The 18,431-nt window shown below is 32.0% G+C and overlaps 1 protein-coding gene across 1 annotated transcript in view; it reads left to right on the forward strand.

The window, feature by feature from the left end:
• The window catches only part of boss (G protein coupled receptor bride of sevenless), a 52,281-nt gene that overhangs the window by 22,690 nt on the left and 11,160 nt on the right, over positions 1–18,431 (forward strand). The window contains exons 3-8 of the mRNA XM_035360945.2: positions 1,341–1,654; positions 7,285–7,398; positions 7,487–7,599; positions 9,878–10,023; positions 10,996–11,456; positions 15,596–15,732. Coding sequence (XP_035216836.2) covers positions 1,341–1,654; positions 7,285–7,398; positions 7,487–7,599; positions 9,878–10,023; positions 10,996–11,456; positions 15,596–15,732 — 1,285 coding nt within the window. The remainder of the gene's footprint in view (positions 1–1,340; positions 1,655–7,284; positions 7,399–7,486; positions 7,600–9,877; positions 10,024–10,995; positions 11,457–15,595; positions 15,733–18,431) is intronic.

Raw genomic sequence — 18,431 nt, forward strand, 5'->3', positions numbered from 1 at the left:
ATATGACTCTTTGTATTGTTTTTCTTCCTCTTATTATCCAAAATTTTTGACGAATATTGGTCAAAAGAACTTGAGTAATAGCATGTAAAAGTTGTAAATGGTAGTCTTGTGTCATTCTTTCTACTAATTCATGTTTGGATGGAAGTACAATGGGGCACCGGAAGTTTTCATCGTCATTTCTTCTCAAAATCTTCGTTTTCAATCTTATAATCCCTTCTTCATCTCTGAAAGTAAAATGTCTCTTCAACTGTTCTTCACTAGAGAATGCTTCTTGTTGAACAATCTTCACTAATTTCTTCTCAACAATGTTCAATTCTTCAACACTCAGGGTTTTGCCATAATTTCTTCCTTCATGTCTACAATTATTTATGAATCTTAGAATCCAAGAAATCATTCTCACAATTTTAAAGTAACTTGAAAAGTAAATCAGATACCATTTTTCAGCGGTGATATTAGCCAAAGTCGAAATAATGTTCTTTCGCTCTTCTTTCATAATTTCTTCTTCGATAGTAATCACTTCACTAGTTGGCCACTCTTTCTCGTTCTTCATAAGCCATTCTGGCCCTTGCCACCAGCGAGATTTCACAAAACTCTTTATCGAACACCCTCGTGATGGTATATCTGCTGGATTCGAATTTCCTGGAATGTGACGCCATTCAGATTCCGATGACAATTTTCGTATCTCTTTTACTCTATTTGCGACAAATGGCGCCCAATGGTCATCTCTTTAGATCCAAGAAAGAGCAGTGCTCGAATCAGTCCAATAGTTCCTTGGAACGTTGTCTAATTTCAGTGTTTGTAAAGCAAGAGCTGCAAGTCTGACTCCTATACAGCAGGATAATAATTCTAGACGATTTATGGTCATTTTTCTTAATGGACTCACTCTGCTTTTAGCTAGAAGAAAATACACCGATACATTTTCACTTGTTTCTTTTCTGAAATAAATCACACATCCATAGGCTTGTTTACTTGCGTCGCAGAACGTATGAAGACTAAGACTTTCATTTCCATATATATCTAAAGCGCTTGGAATTCTAATACTGGATAAAAGTGACAAATCATCAATCCCCGAATGAAACTCTTTCCCTAAGTCTTCAAGTATATTTGTATCCCAACCGCCATTTGTATCCCAAAGGCATTTAACCAACTCGGAGATTTAGACGGCAGGATATTTAGCCAACAGAACATTTAACCGACAAGACCTTTAACTGAGAGTCTGTACTTATTTTCTCGGATTAAATTTGTCATAATATAAACCATATAAGAAAAGCAATCTTCTTATTTTTAGGGAGAACTGAAATTCATTTGTGTTGTTCAAAAAATTATCTTTCATTAACTAGGAACGTTCCTTCTATCATGTGGAATCTGTATCTACTTATGCTCATGATAATTCCTCCGGGTATGACAGCAGACAAGAAAGAAATATTAGCAGATACTTGTAGTGATGACTCAGTTCTGCCAAACACTCAACCCTTAGCTCAGCGTAAAACAACTGCACACTCAAATTTCACCCATGTAATTGGCTTTTTTGATGTGCACAAAGGAGATAAATGTCATTTATTGATTCAAGACGGTATGGAACAAGTAATGATGGCAATCGGTGTGTTTGAGAATCAACTGGCGATCCTGAACGATGGAGTTGCTGCTGACATTGGTAACTGGATTCAGTTTTTTGTTTGTTTGTTTGTTTGTTTGTTTTTTGTTTGTTTGTTTGTTTTGTTTTGCTGTTGTTTAGAAATTGGGCTCTAAGCAAATTTTTTAAAATGAATTTCAGATATTATATCATAACCAGTAAGCCCGCGGTTCTGTAACGAATCGAATAAGCTAACAGGTTAAATTCATTACGGTATGAAATACTATATCGGAATGAGAATAGGGAAAATCCAACTTTCAAGTTGCATAGACTTTTGAGATTTGGCAATAAGATTAAACAAACATTAAAAGAACTTAAGTAATAAAGAAATAACATTAAATAAAGATTAAACGAAGATGGATAAATTAAAATATAACTTAAGTTGGTGTAACAATGAGCAGTAAAGTTAACAAAACAAGTCAACTCGTGAAATTAATCCAAACTTCACTAATATACGCAATGTTTTGGGTAAAACCTTAATAAATATTACTGTAGATATAATACACATGTAATACACACTTTAAACTAGGTGTTAATTTCTGAGCAGAAAACTAGCCTGCTGTGGTTAAAATAACAATACACCGCGACCCAATCAGTGTTAAACGAGAAAACTCACTTTTTCCCGCAGATAGGGAAAAATTCGTCCAAGCTTTTATGTTGCAGAAAGAAAAGAGGAAAAAGAAGAATTCCTTTGACCTTGATCACCTGGCTGCGTCCACGGTCCACACATTCACTTTTTCTAATATAAGAACTGGACTTAAGAGCTGTGCAAAGAAACTTTCAGAGGAAATAGTTTTAACGGTTTTCTACTATAAAGAGTAGCTGATATAAAAGAACTTTACTTCTTATCAATTATTGAACTGACTCTAATAAACCAAGCAGACATAAATTTTTGATCTGAAACATGCAAACTAAAAATGATTACAAGTAAAACATTGTTAGTGACCTCAGTTTTCAATATAATGCTATGATTCTACTTTATTAATTCATGATCTTCCAGCAGTATTCGACAGTATTCAGATAATCAGAGTATTTCAATCAGCTTGACGGTATCATATTATCAGTTATAATACTAATAACTAAAATAATATCAATATTATGCTTTATCGAACATTATGGGTATCACATAAGCGTTGTTTGATAAAACATTTTATAAACTGTGTATAGTGTATTTCCTTAAAATCAATCCAGGCTTAAGTTTGGACGTTTCTCAATCTGCAGTCCTTGGGGTTTTTCCCTGTGGTTTTCCTAGAATTAAAAAAAGAGAGAGAGAGAGACCCACGCCCCCCAAAAAAATTAATTAAACTGCGTATATCATGCTAAGCTGAAAATTTTAGAATTTGGAAATTACACGTGGCAATCATCTATCGCGTTTCCGCCGAAGATTGGCATTATGAAATTTACTTTCGATTATTATTATTTAATACCGACTGCCATATCTAAGGACTTCCCACTCTACTTTTAGCGACAGAAAGGGATTTAAAACGCTACGACTGTAGTGCTTCTTACAAGTATACATCCAAACATAGAATAGTCATGCAACAAACGGCAGGCTAGTTCGTCTCTTAAGCTAAGTACCTTCATTTTTATTTAATAAGATTATCCAAACTTTATAGCTTTAAATTATTAAAAACATATATGGATTTTTTCTCTTAACTTAATTGCTTACTTCTAACATAAAACTAAATTAATTTTTACTAAATCTATTTTAAAAATATGAGTAATCTGGTAGTAACATATACTAAAATATATATGCTAAAAAAGAGTAAGATGGTCCACAGAACATTCTAAAAAGTTTTAAAAAGTTTGAGAAATATTGATTTGGAACATACTCATTTCAATCCAGAATTAGTCTCGGTGATTTTCACGGGTTTTCTGCAAGAGTTTTTGTCATAAGATAAAGTCAGTGGCATAGCTAAAATTTCGCCCTCCGGGGCGGTCCAAGATTTTGCCGTCCCTTTTGATATGCAAACAAATATGTTAAAATGACATGTAAGGAAATAAATTAGAACTAAGAATATAATAGAAGTTCATTTTTGAAGAATATCTTTAATTCCAAGATCTTAAAATTATGTTATTTCGCTTACTTTTTGTTCCCAAAACTATCCAGGACGTTGTAGAGATCTATTTGATAGGTCTCGCTGTTATGTTGATAGTAGAGAACGATTTCTTAAATGCAAAATACACATTTGTAGTTCTTATTATTTATTAAATGATTTTTATTTAGAAGACACTTCTCACAACAACAACATGTAAGGATTATGTTAACTTTATTAACAGTTAAATTTTAAGTTCCTTTCCTGTCAAATTCTTAACTTCAGCTTACTATTAAAATCGCAGTAACAACCTTGTATTTAACGTACATATATTAAAACACTCAATCGATTTCGAGGGCAGCTAAAGGTCCCTCCTCATCAAGAGAACGAAATTACTAGAAAAGGGATAAAGAAGAAAAATAAAGCATTGGCAAAGGAATCTCAGAAACACGTGGTTGTAACCGTAACTTGGTGCGTAAAGGTGCAGTTGCCCCTCGCTCCCTATTTTTGGACTTCGCTGATTTGTTTGCTTTTTAGTCTATGTTTTATATGCTTGATCAGATAGCGTTGCTCAGTAACAGTAGGCGGCCAGTGTAAATCTGATTCAAAATCTGGTTACGACCACGTGTGTGCTGATAACGATCACGTGTTTCTGAGATTCCTTTGCCAATGCTTTATTTTTCTTCTTTTTCCCTTTTCTAGTAATTTCGTTCTCCTGATGAGGAGGGGGACCTTTAGCTGCCCTCGAAATCGATTGAGTGTTTTAATATATGTACGCTAATACAAGGTTGTTATTGCGATTTTTAATGTCACATTGGCGTGTTTCTCTTTTATTCAGCTTACTACTTCCGGCCAGAACGTAGTTTTGGAATCACTCTGAATACTTAATGAGGACGAGCGGTATTTAAACCGCGAAGTCTACTTGCTGAGTCAGAGAGAATCAGAATTTCTGATTTGCGCGCGTCTGTCTTTTGGCTACTCTCTCTCAAAGCTGTTATTACGCTCGGCCGTACTCAGGCCCTTGATAAGCTTCGTAGTCAAATAGAGTTAAGGGCCAACTCGATTAGAATCTTGATAGCTTCGGCTATATCTCTTTAGTTAATCTTTAGTTTATTTCTTAAGTTCAAGCCCAAGTGTCTGATTTTATTGTACACTCCAAGACGGAGTGTTGTTAAATCTTATTGGAATAATAAAGGGTTAGTTACCCTTCCGTCTTGTTGTTTCTTGGCACACGAACTTAAGCGGTTATTCGCTAACTAGTTCTTAAGGTTACTCACTTTTGACTGCAATTATACAGTGGTAAACCTCACAGACACTTACGGCAATTTAGAAGAAAGTTTGTACTAGTATTACAATATTTGGAGCTTTGTTCTGAAGGTTGTATTTTACAATAAAATGGAAAAAATTAAAAGGACCGCCCTCTGACATTTCTCTATCAATAACGGAAATAACAGTCTAAATACGTCTTAATAAACTAGCAATTCTTCTTTATTAATATCACTGTGATAATAGTTTAGTTCATATTCGTAATTTGTATTCGAAACTTTCTACCGAATAAAAAAAATATAACAAATGTTGCTGTTGTAATCACGTGGTGATATCTTTGAATACTTTATCTAAAGAAAGAACTTTTTTTCTTCTTAATTTAATTCTGTACAGATATTTAGATTCTAATTATTCTTTGCCTGCCCTAACGATTAAAAAATGCCGCCCCTAAAAACATGCCACCCGGGAAGGTTCGCCTCTTCCACCCCTCTTTAGCTACACCACTGCATGAAGCAGTTAAATTAATCCTACTGTAGTTAAATCTTTTTATGGTTGCAATATGGGCAACTTTATTGAATTATGTGATCTGAATAAATTCTGTTATTTGATACGAATTTATAAATATTTTCTTAAATAGTGTTTGAATATATATATATATCATTCTTAATTACAAAACAATTTTTTAAAAGCAAAATATAAGCATGCCCAGTATTTTCGCGCATTAAACTGCTGAAAAGTTATCAGTAAAGACTTAAAGTAAGAAATTTAGAACTAATTTTTCACAAAGATCAAAAATTGAAATTCATAATTAATAAATTTCAAATAATCCTATAAATGCAAAAAAGAATTTTAAAAATGTTAAAACCAAAACTTTTCAAACAAGCAATACCCTAATTAAAAAAATCAAAGACATTTAAAGAAAAACAAGCAAAATAGAAGAGGAAATTCAACCAAATTCAATGCCACTTCGTCAGGAGAAGGAACACTGAAATCAACTGAAATCTCTCTTCCACAAAAATCCTTGCTTTTCTGTATCCAGCATTAGCCAAGCCAATGAACCATTTTAATGTATTTTAATTATAATAGTTCCCCCGAAAATTCTGGCCTCTACCCAAAGTAAGGAACAAAACAAAGTAAATTCTAATTAAAATTTAATAAGAAGTTTATAATAAAACGAGTCATAATTAGAGTTTGACGGGTTTCCAAATCCGATTTTAAAAAACCGGTTTTTAAAGTAAATTTGTCACATTCGAATAATAAAGAAAACCGGTTTTAAAGAATTGATAGCATTATGTAAAAATTAATTTTAAACTTATTTGGTTTGCTATTCATACTATGCAACTGGCAGCAAAATTTCAATTTGAATCTAGAAACTGACATACTTGCAGCCACAAATGAGGGTGCTGCTGTTATGAAAAAATTTGGCAAATTATCATCTATAATTAATTAACTATGCTATTCACACGCCATCCACTTAGCAGTTACTGATATGTTATATAAACATAGAGAAATGGCTGAAGTTGACGCCGAAATAAATGTTTCAAGTGAGGAATCGGAAGATGAAGACGAATACGAATATAAAGATTATGAAGATTCTCTTTATTGTATTTATAACCTCGAACATTCTATTCCTATTTTGTCTGACAATTACAAACAATCAGTTTCCCAAATTAGAAAAATTTTAAAGTTTTTTAGAAAAATTTTTAAGTTTTTTAACTCTCCAGTGAGAAACACGGCTGAATTTTCATTCTTTGAGCCAACGAATAAAAGAGCAAAAAACTTAGATTTGTTTTTTGATGCCTCGGAGAACTATAAAACCAAGCTCAGCAGCTAGTGAACGAGTATTTTCAATTTCAGGCAATATTGTATTCAAAATAAGAACGAGACTTAGCCACCGTTCAGTGAATATTTTATGTTTTTTAAAATCATATTTTCTTGGTAGAAATTAAAATTAATGAAAATAATATAAATATTGTTTGGAATTTTCGTTTGAGTTTTCTTTATTTTGTGTAAGTAATATGTAGATGTAATCCTTAATTTTGTTTACATTTCGATTTTGATATTGATTTCGTTTTTTATTATTTTATACAAAGTATATTATATGTATAATAATATATATTTATATATATATTATTATACATATAAATAAAATATTTTTCCATATTTTTTGACAAAAGTTCGAAAACCGGTTTTTCAAAAAAGTCGGTTTGTGTATAAACCCTAGTCATAATGATTCAAAACTATCTTTATAATAGCAGAATAATGTTAATAAAATTTAAATATTCTGTGAGCTTTTTAAAAATCTCATATAATTTTAAATGCCCATTTTTCTTTTCACGATGTATTTAGGGTTTGATATTTATGACACGTGTTCGAATTCTTCTACGGCTGTTCTTCATTTGATTCGTGCCTTAGTGAATACTCAGATTTTAAGACCGGACTGCAGAAATGAGCATTTCATAGGTAAGATTGAAATTCATATGCACTAAGAATGTCAAATGCAGACAAATTTAATAACTTTAATTATTTTGTATCCTCTTCCTATTTTTAGGTGTTATTGGACCAACGAATCCAGAAGTGCAAGGAAAAGTCGCAACCTTTCTGAAATCTATCAGCATCCCATATTTTCCACTTATAACATTATCGCTTAAAGAAGAGATCAAAGTACTTTACTTTTAGTTTAATTCTTTTAGACCTTAATGAAATAAATAACTCGTAATTAAAAAAGTAAGTTTCCTTGATGCAATAACCTCGAATAATTTTTTATTACAGATATCATTTATTCTAAATATAAAATTTTATCGTTAGTACTACTACGCAAGAACTATTTCTTGAATTTTCTTTAAACAATTTATGAAATTTGATCTCTTTACAGTCAGAAATACGAAGATGAATATGCATTATTTCTGGAAGAAATTTGAACAATTTCATGACATAAAGTTAATGTAAAAATAAACAGTGAGTCATCCTGCAACTCGTATCTTTTTCTCTGGGTTTAGGAAAAAGCTAAATGCTCTAACATAAGGATTCCAACATAGATTGTAAGAATTAAATTATGGTCAAGCTTACTGAAGGAAGTAGCTATACCTCAAGAGGACTTCAAAACTTTTAATAGAGTATAATTATAAAATTAAAATTTTCATTTCATTACAATTTTGTTACTAAGAGTATCAACATCGAGAATAATCCAAATAGCAAAGGTAAAAGATTAAAATTTAAAAATTGCCATGAGGTAACTAAATCAGTATATATTCCATATGAAGTATCAAAAAATTAAAGTCTGGACTGTACAGGATCATTTTATTCTTATCAAATGAGCTTCGACATTCGAATGAATATTGCTACATATAATCCAAACCTATTTTTACCACATATTGTTTCCAGACTAGAATAGCGTCAGTTCAGTGGTGATGACTGAGATTGATTGTGCCAAAACAGGCAAGAACTATCTACCTCAAAGGAAATGGTGCTTTCTAAGGAAAACTGGCTAATATTCAGGTTTCGTAAGGAAAACAAAGAAAACGCCTACCGGCGTGTGCAAACAGCTCATTCTTCGGATTTAAATCTATAGGTTCATCTATCAATGTTCAACGATCTTAAAACACGTAGCTATTGTTGTATGGCGTAGTATGGGGCGAAATTAAGTATATATTAGTATCGGAGAATTTTTGGAGTGTTTTATAAAGTAGATTCCCAACGGAAACAAACTCGCAATTTTAACCATTGCAGTGAGCCCTGTTTTTCTGACACGCATGTTTCTCCAGGCTATCACACAGCTTGCAGATGATCTGGACAAGTGAAATATTTCATGGGTGAACATACAAGTAAATATTAGAAAAGATCTCCTCTTTGGGTGTAAATTCTGTTCAAGAGCTTATGATAGTTCTGCTCAATGAAATTTTAATTATTTAACATTTGGTTGTTTATTCGCTGAAAAGATGCACTCTATAAGTATAACATTTTGTGGGTATGAAGGTGCTACTGAGATGTAGAGTCTCATTACCAAGTATTGCACTGAATATGAATCAGTTGTCAGAAACAATCTCGTTAACCAGTACTCGTTAACTAGTTATCAGAAACAATAACCAGTGCCGCATGTGCACTGGTTGTTGTTTGTAAGGACAAATCTATATTTATAGGTTAGCATTGGACAGTACTCGGTGTAAAGTCGTACGTTTGGCTCGTTAAACAAAATTGCTCGCAAATATAAATCCTTCCAAAAAGTGAAGTGGTGAACAAAGGATGTTAAGGAAGCATAATTCTATACCATTTCTATATTCTCTAGTGAACTGAGAATGGAGTAACAGGTATACGGAAGTACAACTAGTCTTTTGTGAAATCTATTCCTTAAATCTTCTGAGAAAATGGCCTTGTGTTGCATGTTTTTGTGCTGTTTGCACGACTTTATTCAATGATCGAGAATGAGTGAAATTGTTCTTCTTAGTAGAAACCTGCCGCAAATTCAGTATAATTTAAGATGACGCCACTCTACGAAGCATCATTCGTTAATTGTTTTTCGTCTTAAAGATACATATTTAGAAAATTTAAAAAGGCAAACATATCCATTAAAAGGCTACTCACCCAGTTATTTTCAAATTCAGTGTCACATGCATTCATACTTCCATTCAATTTTGTTTCTACTATATAGGCCACAGAAACGTACTTTATGGTAGCAGACTGAAAAGCCTTAATTCAATCTCATAATTGATAAAAATTATTCCGCAATTTCAAATTTCTGTCCAGGAAATATTCTACCATTAATAGTTTATTTTCAAATTTTGTGTTCTTTTACGCGAAAAAACCCTGCTCTCAATTATTCTAGCTTTAATTGTGAAAAGTTGAAAAGTAATGCGAAATATTAAATCCATCTCCAGATTCATATTTTTAAAAATAATGCTCAATATAATAGGCCTAAATGCTTCAATGTATTTTATTCTTTCAGGCCGTTACAGAAGTCTTATTTGACTTAAAATGGCAAATGGTCGCTCTATTCGCTTCAACAAAAGAATTAGAAAATGAATTCCGAGAAGAAGCTGGCATTCATAATATTTGCATTGTGTCATCAACTGTACTCACTACGGATACTAAGTAAGTCTGCTAAATTCTTCTTTCTGCTTGGATTCAGATTGTTCTTACGCGATATTCGAATTAAGTTCCTTAACCATGAATACTCAGAAGTATTTGTTTTATTAGTGTATAAAATATTTTTCTCGTCGCAACCATTTTTAAATTTAGAAGTCACATATGCTCAGATATTCAAGAAAATGTGCATTTGTCGTGCATGAAAATATTGTTCCCCATTAGAAATGACGGGAGAGTGAAAAAAGGGAATTAAATAATTAATTTTCATGATAAACCGCGTTTTAAAGATTACCCAAAGAAGACTAATTTTCAATTCAAGTTATCAACTAAAAAATTCTATAAATGATTTTATCTCCTTTCATATGCTTATCAACAGATAAAAGAGATGCGTTGCTAAACTTCTGAGCATTCCAAAAAGCGCCATTATGCAGCATGATAATGCCCAACTCCATATCGCGTCTTATATACTCTACAGCATCTTTGAGAGATGTGAAAAATGTTCCTTAATACAGTTCACAATATCTATCTTCAGAGCAGGTTTCAATGTCTATCTCCAGCAGTTTCACAATATGGTGCATGAGTATATAAATTTGAAAGGTACATTTTAAAACCATTCTGTGATTTAGACGTAGTTTTTGACTTTGAAGTGCTTGAAAGAAATCTTGCAAAGTTAGAAGCCAAGAAAAATATTTAAAGGCTTAGGTAATCAGCGACTGGTAATTATAAAAAATTGTAAATATTTCCAAGCATATTTCTGTTTTACTTTTTACCATACTTATGTTTCAACTGATTCATAAAATAAAGTTTTATCTAATATTATAAAATTTAAGAAACGTTTAGAATTAAATTTACATCAGAGGCAGTTGTATGATTTCTTAACTTTGATTTTTAGTATAAATATACATTTAAATGCATTATTATGGATATAGTTTGATATATTCTGAATTTCTATTTCTAATTTAATTATATTTTTCACAGGTCAGATTTTTTCCTTAGAATGACGTTTCAAGAAATAACATCATCAACTACTAAAGTCGCTATTGTCCTTGGGATGGGTATCAGCGCTCAAAGATTGTATGAAATGGCAATACTGACTAACAGCTCGATCCAGTATTGGTTTTTAGTTGGAGTCGACGAGAAAGAATCCGAATTGTCAATCATTTTTGGTCCTGACCAACCGGTGATCCTCTTTAAACGATCCCTTTCAAAGATTCCAAAATTTGATGAAAACATCTTGGAAGCATATGAATTCGGTGCAAAAATTAAACAATTAAATTTACCAAGGAGTTATGTGGCTTATGTAAACAGTTGTTCAAGCAACATGAATGGAAGCCGTTTCGAGAAAATTAGATGCGACGAACACCCCCTCAGGATGAGGAATCCACAATGGAGTGCAGTAAATGAGGCAATTGACAACTTACTAAGAGATATAAGCAAAAGTAAGTTACATTTCTTCCTCATGGAACCAATGATTATTCTTCGAAAACCTTTTAAGTACACATCAAATAACTAATAAATACCTATCAATAATTCTAACATATAATGCCTATCATTTAAAACAATGTATAGGAAAGTAATTTAAATATGTTTGTAATAATAAATAGGGCTACATCCTGATTTTTAACCAAAAACTATTCTTAGAACTTTGAAGAAATTTTCATTATAGTTGCCTAACATTTTGCTTTCAATTGTGGTACATTGTAATAGTGGAAATAGATGATTTCAATTCTCATTGAATTATTTACACAACATTATTTTCTACAAATTTTGAGGAAAATATTAGTCGAATAATCATGAAAAGTGCAGCAGATATAGCCCTTTTCTGTATTTTGTATAGGGTGGCCCAGAAGTCACTTTACATTTTGAAAATTAAATAACTTTTTCTTAAATGACTGTATTTAATTAATTCTTTTTTATTTTTTGCTTATTCACATGTCCATTCAAATGGAAATGAGCTTCATCTTCCATGATCAACTTGTGAATAAACTCATTGTCATTTCTTGCAGTTCTCTGAAACCTGACAGCATAATTTATTCGTTTCTGAAAGTCTGCTGGTTTTAAAGATTGCACTAATTGAACCTTGAAAACGCGTCACTAAGTTCCTTATTGCAGGCCTACTAGGGGGATGTCGAACATTAAAATGGCGCATATCTTTGCGTTGCAACAATTGACCGTCCATTTTCAAAGTAAAATTCAATTATCTTCACTCGTTGTTCTGTTGTAAACTTATCCATGCCAAAAATTTCCAGGGATTATATTTTTTAATTCTGAAAAGAGAAAAAGAAATATATTAATAGAAAAAAAGTTATTTAATTTTCAAAATGTAAAGTGATTTCTGGGCCACCCTTTATTTGCTTGAATATGGCGGATCACGTAAGTAATATCTGCCTAAGGAAAGTTTGGTTTGCTGTAGTTGATTATGGCAAAGCAGACTAGGGCTAGCTGTTCAAGGGTAAGGATGCCTTCTTGGAGGACTTAATAAGAGAAACTAGCTCGTATACACGTTACACATGGTGAAAACCATGAAAACGTCCATGCAACCACCCCGTTTGCCTGGAATCGGACACAGGTCAGAGCTAACAGTATTCAGCGATTTTACCGCTCGGCGGCTGGTGAGCGTTTAAGAAGAGAAACACCTCCTAGGAACACTTTCTGAAGGAAATTCAAAAAACAAAAAATAATTTTCTGTGAAAAAGTCATACAGTACAACGCAAGTTACAGCATAAAGCGATCAAAATAATCATATACTTTAATAGTCAAAATTATTCGCATGCGTAGAAAATCGCTGTAATATAGTAATTAAATTGGTTTTGTTTGCATCGCAGGTTGTCTATGTTTTACTGCCCAGAAGCTTCTGTGGTCTTTTTCAGAGCGTTTACTGCCGGTCATATTGAAAGAAAGTCAAGATGAACAACTGAAACGCGATGGAAACATGTAATGAGATTCCGAATGTAGTGCAAATCTTTGCAACAAATTCCATGATTTGTCGGAAAATCCCATTCTACAGCCAGTCCATAACTGACTGGTAGCGCTAAATACGATCTAAAATATACCGTGATATGAACATCTCCTAATCTTAAGCTACAAAAGAAAGACGGCTTAACAGCAGCAGAAGCGCTTTTTTTTAGGGTGGGAGGCTCAGAAAATTAGACCAAATTAAAGTAATTAGAAAGGCAGATAGAAAAGTACAGTAATTTTTTTTTTTTTTTTTTTTTGAGGGGCAGAAGGAAATTATATTAGGCGCCGCTTAATGTGATCACATTTGTGAATTATTATTTTAATAGCAATGAGAAAAAATTTTCGAAATATGGAAATTAACTAATTTGATGTAAATATAACTAAACTATCTTACGCTTAGGTTCCTTTTTTGAACTGTTTCCCTAATCGTAATACTTATAGTGCATCCATCATCATTTGCAGGAAATTCCCTGATTTCATGTTCATCTTCTTCAGTTTAAGTTATTATATTATTACAGTTATTTATTAAAGTTTATTACATGATATGGTTGGATTTATTTCAGAAAACGACAGGCAGACATCTTCTTCTGTCATTTCAATCTGCAGATTTCGAATTTTCATCAATATCTACTCAAGCGTTAAATTCTCATAATTCATGTTAGCTGGAAAATGTTTTTAATTCTTCATGTTATTTTATCATTTACTAAAGGGCTGGCATGCTTAAAATAGTTTTTTATTGTTTTATCTCAGATGCGGTTTCAAATTTTAATGTTGCCCTACATAAAAATCAAGATACTTTGCGATTTAGTGTTTTACTTGGCAACATAGATCTGTCATTTGGTAATCTCTTTGTTCTGTTTCAATCTTATATAAGGATTATATCTTTTAACTGGAGACATTACTTCAGTTTGAAAAATCCATTCTATAATATTTTGATAATATTAATTGCCTTGTCAATTACAATACGCTATGTACTTTCCATGTTTTCGTATACAAATGGGCAGCACTCTGGCAACTCGATAACAGTATCAGCATAATAGCATTAACCACGATCAGATTATGAGTCGCCTTCTGTATTACAACATGTGTCCCTTGATAGCCAAATAATATAGAACTGGGGGAGGGAGGAACATGAGTGTTAACTTATGGTCATAATGTACGTTTAACTACATGAGAACTTATGGTCAAAAATTAAGCACGATGGTGGAAGTGGTTTAGATTGGGGTTGTACTAGGTCTTTTCATAAATAATGCGATTCTTTTTTACTTCTTTTTATTTTTCAAAATTAAGATAAACAAAGTTCTCTTTAAACTAAAATATACTCTCCTTCAACCTCCGCTAGTTTCTTGATAGTTTAAGATGGGACTTTTTTCCCACTAGGATTTGTAGGACATGCTCGTCGAGCTCTACCAGATCTTCCAGGAAGGGGCTTGTCTTCTAAACTAGTTGTCAGTTTGGGATTTCTGGAACCATCACTGATATTAACATTATCAGATCTCCATATACTGCATTAATATTCCTATTAATATTAAGTTACTTAATATTAATAGGAATATTAATGCAGTATATGGAGTATTATTAATATTAAGTTATTAATAATTAAGTAATTGAACTCATCAAACAAAATATGCCATAGATGCATCTTTGACATTTCCGTTTAGCTTCGAAAAAATAACTGTTAAAATCGAACAGCACTCTTTCAAACTTGTACTAAGAATAAGAACAAGGAAAAGGATCGCAGGAAGAATGCTGCAATCAACCGAGGTTCTCGAACTCTGGATTCAACATCCGTTGAAACCGATTTGAATTTCAAAAATTGCACAATGGTCTGAAATAAATTTGTAATATAAGAAGACTTATCAATCAGTAATGAAATTAAGGATATAAGCGCAATATAAGATGCAAAAGAATAAGACGTAAAAAGACGGAATGAGCTGGCGACGAATGTAGATGAGAGTTCATTGCATAAAGAAGTTGATCAGGCAGTTTACATTGACCCCTCAGATTTTGAGTTCAATTATATAACCGAATTATTTGTGGAATGACATAATATAAAAGCATCAGGTGTTCTGAATTTTCACATTATTGAAAAAGTGACGAACCACCGAATGTAAATCTAGAATATAATGCTGTTTATAATGAAAAAATATCTTTTAGCAAGACAAAGACCCTAAAACATGCAGCATAAATATCAATTCTGGATGCAATAAAATATATCGAAATAGTGCCATTACCTTTTCCTTCATATAACATCAATTCTACTCAGCATTTGGAAATTCAGAGTAATAAAATTAGATATAACTAAGAAATTGATTTTAAAATTGGACTTCGGGAAGAACGGACATTTATTTCAATGAAAGGCCACTGTGAATTTAATGAAAATAGATGCGAATGTTAAAATATGAAATTGAATTTAATGAAATAGATGCGAATATTAAAATATGAGAATAAATGTGATTACATTTTGTTTGTTTGTTTTAAATACAGCATTTAAACAAAACAAGACAAAAGAAAAAAAGAAATGATTAAAATATATAAAGAAAGCATAAGAATGTGTAATAATATCCAAAATGATTGTATTAAAAATACTTCAAAATTAATACTTGTCTATATTCCCCAGCTGGAATTTTTGGCAACGATTCCATAACAACAAAACTAGCCTCCATTAGTGAAAGCTCAAATCTTACATCAAATGAAATTGAGATCTGGACATTTCAGCACGCCATCGGGAAATTTTCTAAGCATAAAGAATTACAGGTAAGAAATCCTCACTTTCTTTCACAGCAGTTTCTAAGCAGGGAATAATTTTTTGCCTTGCAATAGTCACACACTTTTGTCGCAGTTTGTTCTGATGAGGATATTGGTTTTCATTAAAAAATGCAACAGTTTATTACATTTCCTACCCTTAAAATAAATAAATATAAAAAATAAATAAGTATAAAAGTCAAGTGCTCATTTACAATTTAGATTTGTTGATTTGCGACATTCAAACATTGTTGGATTAATCTTATTTCAGTATACAGGTTTTTTAGCAACTTTAAAAAAAAATGAAATTTAGTTTGCTAATCTGCGGAATATACTGTATGAGAATTAAAAATAAAAAATAAAAAAAATCTGGAAGCTTTCAGATTTTACATTACGTCCAAGGGAGCGTTTTTTTTTTTTTTTTTTTTTTAGTCCAAAGGGATTTGAATCCCGAAGGACTATTAGTTTCGTTTTGGCATTTTGCGTCGGACTCATAAATGTCGGTTCACTTTTCAAACTGTTGCCACAAAACGTTAGAGTCCTGCATTATATTTGAAGAAATTAAATAATGAAAAATCTCCATAAATGTATGTATATTTCTCGTATTGTGATAAAACAACGGTACATAGAGTCATCGAATTTTGAATAACGTAATCCTCCAACGAATATGAGCATGTGGAAGACCAAATTTGAAATTTGAAATTTGTTTTATGATCGATTTCCTATTTTTTAAAACTTTGACGAATTTTTGATTAACAAACTCAAGGATTTCAAAGCGAGCAATGGCAACGTTGTGCAGAAAAAACATTTTTATCTCCAGCGCGTGAGTCTCTGTATCGGAAATTCTAAAGATATGCTCGTTTTAAAACTATTTTGCGATATTGCTGTTGCACTGGATCTTATGGTTTAAGTGCGAGGAACATGATATTTAATAAAGAAAGGTAACACACAAAATGTTAAAAAACGCCCCTTATGACGTAATTTAAAATCTGAAACATTTCAGTTTTTTTTTTTTTTTTTTTTTTTTTTTTTAACGTTTTGTGCGTTACCTTTATTAATTAAATATCATGTTCTTCGCACTTAAACCATAAAATTCAGTTCAACAGCAATATCGCAAAATAATTTGACAATGAGCATATCTTTAGAATTTCCGATTCACAATCTCGCGCGTGAAAGATAAAAATGGTTTTTTTTTTTTTTTCGTAGTGTTGCCATTGCTCGCTTTGAAATCGTTGAGTTTGTTATCAAAAATTCGTTAAAGTTCTACACAATATGAAATAGATAATAAAACAAATTCCAAATCTGGACTTCGAGATGCCATATTCGGATGGAAACATACGTTATTCAAAACTAGATGGCTCTAGGTACCGTTGTTTTATCAAAATGCAAGAAACATACATTTGTGCAGATTCTTCCTTATTTAATTTCTTTAAATATATAATACAGAGCTGTAATATTTGGTGGCAACTATTTGAAAAGTGAACCGACGTTTAAAGTTTTCAATGCAAAGTTCCAAAACGAAATTAATAGCTCTTCTGGGCCAACGTCCTTTGGGCTAAAAATTCATTGTAAAACTAAACGAAAGCTCTCCGTTTTATGTTTACGGATTAAACATTAACACTGTGTTATTTGCAACTTATATCAAAGATTAGTTATTCGTGGGTTGCGATTAATTATCAACATTTTGCTTCTCACATCTTACCTAAAAGATCCATCATTCATGCGTTGCATCTTAGCTTTCATCGCCATTAAAATTTGATGCAAGTAAAATTTGATGTACATTACCATTTATATATTATCTAATAGACTAAAGTGAGTTCCCCCTTCTTACTTCCTTGCAAAGCAAAGGAAATATTGTAATCAAGAAAAATTTCCGGAATCATATTTCAACGAAAATATCCATTTCAACCGCTCTCGAAACCATTTGAATGATGTTTTTCCGTGACATATATACGTACGGACAGAATAAAGGACTGTTTTTGCCCTAAATGATTATAAATTGGATTTAAAATCGATTCTGAAGAGATTTTATTCTTGACGTCTGTACGTTCGCACATATGTATGTATCTCGCGTAACTCAAGAACGAGTAGCCGTAGAACGTTAAATTTTGTATATGGAGCTGCTATAACGTGTACTTGTGCACCTCCCTTTCGCATTGCAATCGGCTGCACCAATTGTGTATATATATATTTTCCACTCTGTTTCCTGGCTCGGTGAGTTTAGTTTTTTTATTCTTATATGTTGATAAATTGTGCATTTAATGCTTTAAAAGTGATTGAATTATGGGGTTTATATGTTCCGGTTAAGGTCTTTATGCCTTTAGTTAATCTGTATGCAATAGTTTTAGAATTTTCAACAGTTTTAAAGTTTAAGTCACGAGTTAAGCTTAACGAACGGCCATTTGTTTACATTTGATACACAGTAGAATTGTGAATTAAGTCAGTTTCTGCACCTTCAACGCCTTTTTTGCCGAGTGGGGCCAAAAGTAAACTTTCAGTTTTGTGCACTGAGAAATATGCCTTTTTTCCCGCTAGCCGAATTGCTTGTTTTTCAGTAGAAACTCTAATTTTAATTCTAAAAATTGTGTTTTTTTTTAAACTGTTTCAACTGTACTTGGTGTTTAATGTTTTTCTGTATTTAACAATTTTTAATGAAAATGTTTTGAGTTTTTATGTATTTTTGCTTTACCGCGAAGTGAGAACTGAATTAA

The sequence above is a fragment of the Stegodyphus dumicola genome, chromosome 10 (assembly GCF_044657685.1).
Source record: "Stegodyphus dumicola isolate Sdum_Otavi_A_Nest chromosome 10, ASM4465768v1".
Lineage (NCBI taxonomy): Eukaryota > Metazoa > Arthropoda > Arachnida > Araneae > Eresidae > Stegodyphus > Stegodyphus dumicola.